The following is a 10,918-nucleotide window of genomic DNA, read 5'->3' on the forward strand; positions in this document are numbered from 1 at the left end:
AGACAGACTCTAGGTATCCTTTTTGTTTGCCTTCCCTGATCACTGTGTGTTTCTGCTGTGGAATTAGATAAACCCAATGCTTAAGCATCAAATTGTATCACCTGTCACATCACAAATGCTCCACATGAAATAGAAAGTTAGTGGTAAATAGCAAAGTCTCCCAAAATTAACTTACAGAAATTTGCCGGTCAGGTTCTAAATCACAATACTGATTTTTAGAAGAGAGATGTTTCTATTTAAATCAAGTTCAGCCAGCATGACTAAATAGCTGCCTGGGGCCTGGGTGCCATGTGGCCAGAAAGGGCTCACCAGCCACATCTAGAGACCCCGGAGCTGGTGTTGAGCTCACACTATAAGCCTTAGCCTAGCAGAGAGGCAGGATGATGAGGCAGTTCTCAAACTTACAGAGATCAAATTGGCACAGTGAACATTTAGAAGTACATCCTGCATGAGCTCCACAGTGGAATAAAGCCTGCTGTTTTCCATCACGGTGGACACTGCCCCCCACCACGCTCAAGCAGTGTTCTCTCAAGAGCTGTATGCATTGCAGCTCTCAGTCAAATGCAGCACTCTAGATTTTCACCTTTATTCTTCCCACAACATTTCACTTTAATGTCAGCTAACAATAGAAAATGAGAGGCAGCTCTCCCACAAAACCCATGGAACTATCATGCAAGTGAAAGAACTGACCACACTTGTATCAACCTGCAATTAAAATTTCATGAAAGATCCTTCAAAGTAAATTTGTTAGATGAGTTCATTTTTAAAAGCAGCACTGGCTCTCATATGTAGAAAAACAAATATTCACTAATACAAACACTTCTGACAGATAAAAATGGGTCACAGCTGTTTGTTACTCTGAATTACAGCAAAAATAAATTTTGTAATGTAATCTGAAGGAACTCTAGGCCTTCCATAATTCTTAGTTTTAAGATTCAAACCCAGATTAAATACTACATCATTCAACATAAACATTAAACACTTCTTCTAATTTTTCTGTTAATGTTAATTTGGCAAGAAGTGTTAAACGCTAAGAGGATTCTACTTCAGAAAATACTTTGATGCTTTTTACTGATTGAGATATAGTTTATCATTTTATGTGCTATTATCTGTCTACAAAAAAATTTAAGGTGGTCTTTTACAGTAATTGGGATTAACTGACATCTCAGGCTGAGACAAAAATTATTTTAACTAGAAAAAAACATTTAACCAAAAATGGCAAGAAACTGGAATCTTTCAGTTACTCTTTTGAAAAGACAATGTTAAAAAAAAAAAAAAAGAAAAGACAATGTTTTATTTTTTATTTTTTTAAGACAATGTTTTATAAAAATTATTGCCTATTTCTTCTAAATAAGACAAACACTAAAATTTTTCCTATCAAACTTTTTTTAGTAATTTTGTTGCTATCCTTATAAAGCAAAAATAAATGATAATGTAACTATAAAGCTTAGTTTGCAATTTTTCCACTGTATAATTTAGTCACATTATTAAAAAACACTTCACATTCACTCTTATGTAGCTATATGTGGATAAATGGTGAACAGTTTCATAGCTTAAAATATAAGTAAGGAAAACCTAGACATCTGTCATACCAATAGCTGGATTTTTGTTTATTTATGGAAAGGTTATTCATTTAAAAAGAGAGTTCTAAGAAATGTAACACAATTCTCAGCAATAATGATTTTTGAGATCTATGAGATTTGAAACATAATTGTAAAAAAATTAAAAGCTGAAAAGAATTTCTATTTTTTCCTTTTTAAAAAAATCCAGATGATTTGTCACATCAAGGAGTCTGGCACATTACCAAGGCCACAGTCTTAGTCATCCTCAGAATCGCTGTCCCTTCTTGTGGGAATGGAGCACCGCACTGAGGATAGCAAAGTGTCTTCAATTGGTTTCTTAGGGTTTTCCTCCAAGTCTGTCTTGATGGCTCCAGACTCTGACAGTTTCCACTCCAACTCTACATGATAAAGAAAAACCAAATTACCTAAGACAGTAAGCACAGGACCCTCACCCTCAAGCCCATCAAGCCAGTTTTTATCTAAGCAGAACTATGCAGCAATATTTGACAATAATTTTAGTGCTGTAATTATAAGGCATCTAGAAAGGAAAAAAGTCAGACCTTTAAGAAGGAAAACAAAATAGTTGTACTTTTTTTAGAAAAGGAGATCAAATGAGATACTATATATATTTGAATCTACGGTAATTAAAATAAAAAAGACTAAACCTGTCTTCTAATGACTAGTTTCTCAACTCACACAATTTTCCAGGAAAGAAGTCAGCAAGAAGCATTTAAAGGAAATACTTTTCACAGTCCTGCTGGCAATCTGATCATTAAATCTAATTTTAGTTAACAAAAGGAAATTCTTAGGCCTCATTCCAGTATCTCAATCTATTAGAGTCAAAGGATAAATGTATGATGACATCCTAGAACTTATAATTTGCTCCAAGTAATAAAAACAATACCAAGAAAATAAAGAACCAGCAACCAAAGCCTCAATTCCTATATTTCACTCTCTTAGGATCCAATGAAACTCCATATGGGTATGAGACCTTGTGAAGTGAAATCAAATGATATATTTTCCACTGCAGAAAAGACCCCAGACAGAAGTTAGGAACTACATGAGACACTCTACAGCAAACTGCCTGGTTTCAGTGATGCTCTGCTAATCAGACACCTCCATTAAAATGTGACAATTTTATTTAAGTTCTATTAATTAAAATGCTCCATGGAGATCAATAATACCAGTATTTAAAGTCCTCAGCACCTGAGGTGAATGTTATGAAAATTCAGCAAATTTCTTTAGAACAAAAAAAAAAAAAAAAAAGAAAAAAGAAAAACCTTGATTCCAATTCTTGACTCAAGAATATATTTAGATCCACCTAAACATACATATATATCGGTGTATGTATTAATACTACTGTTCATTTACACACAGTAATCAGTGTAAGTTCACTAATCTTCAGGTAAGACTTTTTCTAGAAATATAGACTGACCTACTATCATATTCCCATCTCTTTTCCCCTCATGGTATATTAAAAGACCAAACTAAGATGCAAACATATACTTAGTTTGAAATGCAGTATGCCTTTGAACATTAAAATAATGCATAATTGTTGTAACACGCATTGTATATACATGTGCACAGATGTTAAAACTTATCCCAGTTGAGCACCTTACATATTTATATAAAATGGTATATAAAGTCATACCGTAACATGTTTTTAAAGCACAGGTAGACATGTTATTTCAATAATGAGTGACTTAGGAGAAAGCCCTCAGGCCTTAAGTTCTATCTTTCATGTTATGAGTATATACATTTTTTTTTTTGGTTAAAGATTTTATTTATATATTCATGAGAGAGAGAGAGAGAGGCAGAGACATAGGCAGAGGGAAAAGCAGGCTCCCTAAGGGGAGCCTGATGCAGGACTTGATCCCAGGACCCCAGGATCACACTCTGAGCCGAAGGAAGCCACTCAACCACTGAGCCACCCAGACATCCTGAATGTATACATATTTTGACACCTCATATAACAGGTAGAAAGGGATAAAAAAGATACATCCTTCAGGAATAAAAGGATACATCCTTCAGGAGTTAAGAGGTAGAACTCAATAAAATTTTAACTTAATAATCACTAAGATATTCAACTGAGAAAATATGAATGGGGTGTGTGTGTATATGTGTGTGTAATCACACACACATATACATATAACCTATACACGTACATAACCAATATATGTATACAACTTATGTATATACATATTTAAGCATCTGTTAATAATATATTCATGTGAATTAAACAAAAAATGAATGTTGAGATATTGATCTATAACTTAAAACATATGCAACTATACGGACAAACAAAAGATATTAGACATTAATATTAAACATACATACTTTAAAACCCAGTGTGCTCTTTTAACAGAATTCTTAGAGAGCTGTTATAACTGCCCCCAATGACTCATCTTTTTTTTTCCCCCAAAGATTTTATTTATTTATTTATGAGAGACACAGAGAGAGAGGCAGAGACACAGGCGAAGGAGAAGCAGGCTCCTCACAGGGAGCCTGGTGCGGGACTTGATCCCCGGACCAGAGGATCACGCCCTGAGCCAAAGGCAGATGCTCAACCGCTAAGCCACCCAGGCATCCCCTCAATGACTTATCTAATGAGAGAGTAAATCTGCTTCCTCCTGTTTATCACTCACTCACAGGGGCAAAGGTAACTTTGACAAATCATCATAACACATGTCTCTTCAACAGAAACATCCTCTCATCATTTATAACATGCACTGGTCATCCCTCATATGCCCTGGACCATCTCTCAAAGAGGCTCTTACCATCTATTGTCAGATTCATGCCACCAAACACTAGAGGTCCAATAAATTGAGCCTTGATATCACCTTCAAGGTAAACAAATATTGTAGGCAGATTCCTATCAGGATAATTGGGTATGCAGGTTGTTGAAATGGCTTTGATAAATTTGACATCAGGAAACTTCCTGGCAAGTCCACTGAAGTGTTGATTTATGAGGGCACAGAGGGGAATCCTGTAAAAGAGAAATGGGAAACAATGATGAGAGAGGAACTCTATAAAACAGAAATAGAAGCAATTGTAATTCTGCATTTCTATAGGGCAAAGTTCAACTACCCTTCTACCTATGTAAACTCTCATCATAGCTTCATAAGTGATTCTGCTACTCCAGCCTAGATGAATTAACATCTTTTTAAAAAACTTTCTAGTATGTTCGGGGAAAATGAAGAACTCAAAATCCAAAATCCAATTTAATTTGACTCAATAATAAGTGAGAAAAACAGCTTCAATGTTAAAGATAATTGTTTTGCCCATCTGTATGAGAGAACATTCAAGATTTAGAAGGTGTGAAAAAGGTCAGAAAGCATTTCCTGCTTTAAAAAAAAAAAACTTCCACACAAGTGCACAGTAGGAGAATACGGCTGGAGGTGAGAAATAGTGGAGGGCCACTGCAACACTTGGCCTGGAACAATTATTATAAAGGTCACCTCTGACATCTATGAGAATGATTCACTACATGGGATTCTGAAATGCCAGAGTTTCTCTAGAAGAATAAATAGGAATTCTTTTTCAATAAAAGCAATCTTCATTGCTACAATATAACAAAAGCATTCTTTTTAGTCACAAATGTTAATTTTAAAGTCTGAAGACCGGACACCTGGGTGGCTCCGCGGTTGAGTGTCTGCCTTCTGCCCAGGGTGTGATCCTGGAGACCTGGGATCGAGTCCTACATTGGGCTCTCTGCATGGAGCCTGCTTCTCCCTCTGCCTGTGTCTCTGCCTCTCTCTCTCTCTCTCTCTCTCTCTGTCTCTCATGAATAAATAAATAAAATCTTTAAAAAATAAATAAATAAATAAAGTCTGAAGACTTAGACATTAGGTGTGGGCAAATCAGCAACAAAACACACTAGTAAAAAAAAATGACAAAAACAACAAACCTCCAATGTGGATTAAGCCTGAGATGTTCAAGACATAAATTCAAATTAACATTAAGGACAGTGTGTAAGATCAGCTCACCCTTGTTTGTAAAGGTGCAAGATTACCCACAAGCCCTCACCGGCTTTGGTAACTTCTTGAACATAATCCTTTCCTGAGATCTCCAAAACCTCTCCAAATTTATTCTTCAGTTGTGTTGCTTTCCACTCAGCCAGCCTTTGCTGCCTGCACAGCACAAGGAGAAAGAGCGACATCTTACACATATACACACACCTTTCAGACAGTAACCTTTATAAAGATCCAAATCCTTTATAAAGATCCTTTATTTGCCATGTGGCAAAAGTCTAAGACCAGTTCACTGAGATCCACAATATTACTACTTAATTACAGTCCTTCCCAAAAGCTATCTCAGGCAGAAATCTAACTTTTCAAAAGACACACATTTTAGTGCCACACAAAAAACCAAACAGTCCCTCTGGGTGGCACTAACCTGTACATTTCAATAGCACGTTCATCTTCCTCATTAAATTCGTCTTCATTATCCTCCAGCTCTTCCAAAGTCATATCTTCATACGTTTTCACTGAATGTAGTTAAGTTAGCAAAAACCAAAAAATGTAAAAGATGAACAAACCTGCATTTTGTTTTTCCTCCTTTATTTTTCTCCTAAAGATGTGCATGCAACATCAAGCGAAAATAAAACTCATTCACCAAAGCTAAAATAAAAAATACTGAAGGTATTACACTAGTAAATCAGAACCTGAGATTGTTTTAAAAAGATATAACCATGTTGACAAATGCAGCAGGACTAACTCTCCTACCTCCACACAATAGTAAGTATATGAATGAGAAGTTTCCCAAGTTCATAAAACAAGAGAGTTGTATTTGCCTGAACTCACCTGGTCTGCTCTTCAAGTACATACACCCATGGACCAGTGTATTAACAATTCTATCTCTGAGGACATGGAACGATACAGTGGGTGTCCCCCACACACCCTTTCTAGAGTTAAAGGGGTCATCACAGGATGTCTTGGTCTCCAGAGTGATAGGGAGCTCTCTTTTCTTTTAACCAACTGCTATAAAATCTTTATTTCATTTTTATTGCCATAAGCATTCTTGCTTCTTGACATCAAATCAGATTTTTGTTCCCCCACTCCAATTCTATCACTACACACTGTTCTTACCAGGGTCAACAATGACCTCACCTTCCTGACTGATGGGTAGTAGCACTGATCCAACCCACCACCACTTCCTCTTTGAAGCTGGTCCTCCTCGGCTTCCAGGATGCTTTCTCTCCTACTTCTATGACTGCCCATCCTTTGGACCTTGGCTGATTTGACTCCTTTTACATCTATACCCACTCCCTTGGTGATTGCATCTCATGGCTTTATGCCTCCAGCCCATTATTTCTCTGATTTGGAGAAAAACAGCCAACTGCCTACTTGCCATCTCTATTTGACTAATAAAAATCTCAGTGTTTCTATGTTCCAAACAGAGCGCCTGATCCTAGCTCCAAACTGCTATTCACCAAGCCTTCCTCATCTCGGTTGGAGGATATGCCATCCTTCAGGCTGCTCAAGCCCAAAGCCTTACAGGCATCCTTCACTTCATTTTTCTCACAGCCCTCACAGGATCCACCAGCAAATCCTATTGGCCCTACCTTCAAACTATTTCCAGATCTGACCACATCTCACCACTTCCACCAACACCAAGTGGACTGGTCTAAGCCAATGGTGCCTCTTGCCTGAATTACTGTAGTTTCCAGACTCATCTCTCTACTTCCTCCCCATCTTCCATACTTGGAAGGGCAGCAACAGGAGGGTGCTGTCAACATGTCAATCCTCTGTTCACACCTCCAGTAACTTCCACCCCACTAGATATAAAAGCCAAAGTCTTGGTTAAAAGATACAAGGTCCTCAGTGGTTTGACCCCACTTGCCTCTCTGAACTTACAACCCTTTCCTAGTCATACTGGCTTCCTGGCTGGTTCTCCAACATGCTCTTCACTCACTTAAGTAGCTCAGTTCAACTCCCTCCCATCTACTTAAATGTCACTCTCAGTAAGGCTCTCTCTGACCCTACCTAGAATTATACTCACCCTTCTTCCAACCCTTTCCAGGCCCTTTCCCTGCCTTATTTTCCCATATTTACTTATGTCTTGTTTATTGTCTGTCTCTCTCACTAGAATGTAAGCCCCATAAGGACAGGGATGTTTTGTCTGGTCTGTATACAGCAAAAGCCCCAGTGCTTAGAATAACACCTGGTAGACAATCATTATTCAATAAACATTCACTGGATAAATGCTTTCTAGTGAATTCATCTCTAAATTAGCTCTAACATGGAAGAAGACAAAAGTATTGGCCCCTGTGATCAATGGGGCATTAAGTCAAGACTCAGAAATATTTTCTTCAGGATTATCAGGTGCTCATCTGATACAGACAAGAAGCTGTGGAAATGTGGAAATTCTACAGCTCAGGAAGTTGAAGGTTAGAGGACAGCCTGTGACACACTTGAGGTCCCAGAAATAGTGTCTATCCCAGCACTCCAATCCCTGGTTCCCAATCCCTGCTCAGAGCATCCTTCTACCAAAGCAGTTAGAGGCTTAGAAAGTTGTTTCTCAATCCACAGACAGAACAAATAAAGAATATAAGCAATCTCACCAACTGACTGCTGAAGGACTCGCTGTTCTTCTTCTTCTGCCTCCTTTTCCAAATCTTTCAAACTTTCCTTTGAGGGCAAGATGCCCTTTTTGCGTAAGATGTCATTCCACTCAGTGTCTGCATTAGGGTCCTGGGGGAAGCGGACCAAAAACACTATGAGTGCAAAGTCCACTACAAAGGGTGCCATGTTGGGGAAAGGGCTGAATGGGAAAGGTGGCGGAAAGAGGAATTCAAACCAAATTATTCTGTGGCCTATTTCTGAGAAAGTGTCAAAAGATCCAACAGCCCTGTTCTTTTCCTGTCCACTCAACTTCACCCTCACCATGCAAGACACACACCCAGTAAATAGCCTTTGGTAAAAATCAGGATATGATGTGCAAATCAGTATCAATTCTCACACCAGGGCTCTAACCTGGCTTCTATTTGATATTTTTATTAATGCTTCAGAGTGATTCATTCAACAGATACTAAATGCTTGTGGCAAGTGCAATGATCAACAAGCTGTCGATCCAGAGAGTTATAAGAGGTCTGCATTCCACAGAATGGGTAGGGATATTGTCTCAGAAGTAGATATTTAACCATCACTGAAAAGTGAGAAGGAAGCAGACGTGAGGAATGAGAACTTAAGAAATTACTTTCCAGGCAGAGGAACCAGCACGCGCAAAGGGCCCAAGAATGGAGATAGAAGTATCGTAAAGTTCTAAGTGGCTCCAGTAGAGTCAGGAGGAGGAGAAGAGCCTGATCCTAGGCTGACAAATTCTCAAATAGCTCAACCTGAGAGGAAGAGTGGAGACCCCCTTGGAATAGCTCACAATGGCTAACGCCTACTGAGTACCAGGTGCTGGGCACTCTCTGAAGCCCTTTACCTGGACCTACTTAGTAAATCCTCACAAGCCTAGGAAAAGACGTGACATTTAGAAAGACACTGTCATACTGGGACAAGTCAAATTTACCAGGATCAAATGTCAGAAGGATACATGTCAAAGTGGGCTCTAGCTCCCAAAACTAGCGAGTCAAACACTGGTTTTGCCTGGCTTGGCTAGAACACCGCTAAGGGACCTGGTCTGGCATAGGAACTCAAAGAGCACTGTGGAGAGTGCACTAAAACAGCCAGGCTGCAGCCCCAACTCCACGTCACTGTCTTGCTGAGATCTATCAAAAGAAAATGAACAGGGATCCCTGGGTGGCGCCGCGGTTTGGCGCCTGCCTCTGGCCCAGGGCGCGATCCTGGAGGCCCGGGATCGAGTCCCACGTCGGGCTCCCGGTGCATGGAACCTGCTTCTCCCTCTGCCTGTGTCTCTGCCTCTCTCTCTCTCTCTCTCTCTGTGACTATCATAAATACAAAAAAAAAAATTAAAAAAAGAAAATGAACAGAATCCTTTCAACGGGGTGGTCAGGGAAGGCGCTGAAGAAATGACATTTCAACGCAGGGTTCTAAAGGACAGAGAACGCCAAGGAGGCCAGGGCAGCCCTGGAGCTCTCTCTTCGCCACTTACTTGTGTCTGGCTTCTGGTAGACACACTATTTGTAGACGCTTATCCTGCCCAGCTCCCAAGCAAACCCACACTAACTCCATTCTCATGTGCCACTTAGCCAGCGAGGATTCCATCAGAATCCTAACTAATCCTAACTACAGTGAGGTCTAGGAAGCAGCAGGATGACCTTTGGCAAAGGGTCCTTCGACAAGGGGCAGAATTTAGTCCGAAACTTTTGCTAATTTCCATGATGTCTTCATTTTCTTTCGCTTTAAGTTTGTCCAATTCCATCAGAAAATTTCTGACACCAAAAAAAAAAAAAAAAAAAAAAAAGAGGACAAAACTAGGGGGTTTGGTTTTATCTATTTTCGGACAGTAACTGAGAAGGACCGTAGGGCTGAGCTGGGAACCAGGGAATCGGAGAGGGAGCGCACCTCAACCCGAACACCAGCGCGAGGGAGGGAGAGGATGGAACAGATCCCTCACCCGGCTCCGGGTGGAGTCGGGGACCCGGGCTGCGACACCGATTACGTCATGGGATCTCCAGGCGGGACCCTTCCCTCTTCCGCCTCAGCTTCCACATCCACACAACGGGCCCCTGACACACCTGCTCAGGTGCGAAGAGAATTAACAAACAGGAAGTAACCCTGTCAGGTGGGATGCGGCGAGCTGTTCACACACGCCACGTGACGGCCCCAAAAGACTGAGATTTAGGGGCGAGGCTCACGGGGGTGCGGGTAGCGAGCCCGCGGCGCCCGGCGGGACCACGCCCGCCCTCCCGCACTGCGCCTGCGCTCCGCCTAGGCTCGCGTGACCTTTCTTGCGCCGGTGGCGCCCGGCGCTCCCCACGGTCCCAGCCCAGACGGTCTGCCGCTGCCACGGACCCAGGGGGGGCAAACGAGCTGCGGCCCCCCAGGCCTCGGCCCCCCAGGTTCTTTACCTGCATGGTGCCCAAAGTTGGTCACGCCAGGCGGAAGCCGTGTCCCCGCCCCTCAGCTCTCCGCGCATGCGCCCAGCCGCCACCTCCCCCCGCTCTTCCAGCCCGGCCTTGGCCCCGCCCCCTAGCGGAGAGCAGGGCGGAGCCAGGGAGTCAGCGAGACGTCTGCGTCTGCGCCCGCTGCTCTAGAAACCGGCGCGGAAGCTGTGCGCATGCGCATGGGGGTCCTGTCAGTGCCGGGGGGGCGGTCCGCTGGCGTCACGTGACCCGGAGCCACTTCTCTTTGCTACCTTATTAGGGCAGGCCTCGGTCCTTGGAAAGGTGGGGCCAGGTGGAGGAGGTGCTCGTTGCGAGGTGTCATCTCCTGCCTCAGACCCTACCG

The 10,918-nt window shown here is 41.6% G+C and overlaps 1 protein-coding gene across 1 annotated transcript; it reads right to left on the reverse strand.

The window, feature by feature from the left end:
• Nucleotides 1-1,586: 1,586 nt before the first annotated feature.
• Nucleotides 1,587-10,634, reverse strand: PDCL3 (phosducin like 3). The gene is made up of 6 exons (XM_055329215.1): nucleotides 10,540-10,634; nucleotides 8,125-8,254; nucleotides 5,958-6,048; nucleotides 5,549-5,692; nucleotides 4,340-4,548; nucleotides 1,587-1,960 (listed from the first exon to the last, which is right to left on the reverse strand). Exons 1-6 carry the CDS (start codon nucleotides 10,543-10,545, stop codon nucleotides 1,818-1,820), a joined length of 723 nt encoding a protein of 240 aa, XP_055185190.1. The 5' UTR covers nucleotides 10,546-10,634; the 3' UTR covers nucleotides 1,587-1,817.
• Between the last annotated feature and the right edge of the window lie 284 nt (nucleotides 10,635-10,918).

This window comes from Nyctereutes procyonoides, unplaced genomic scaffold (genome assembly GCF_905146905.1).
Source record: "Nyctereutes procyonoides isolate TBG_1078 unplaced genomic scaffold, NYPRO_anot_genome, whole genome shotgun sequence".
Taxonomy (NCBI): Eukaryota; Metazoa; Chordata; class Mammalia; order Carnivora; family Canidae; genus Nyctereutes; species Nyctereutes procyonoides.

What these genes read in the sequence shown, in the direction of transcription:
- PDCL3 (XM_055329215.1), bottom strand. An exon ending in AGTCCTTCAGCAGTCAGTTG is followed by an intron (nt 6,049 to 8,124) that starts GTGAGATTGCTT and finishes AACTACATTCAG; the next exon opens with TGAAAACGTATGAAGATATG. An exon ending in CATGAATCTGACAATAGATG is followed by an intron (nt 1,961 to 4,339) that starts GTAAGAGCCTCT and finishes TTTATCATGTAG; the next exon opens with AGTTGGAGTGGAAACTGTCA.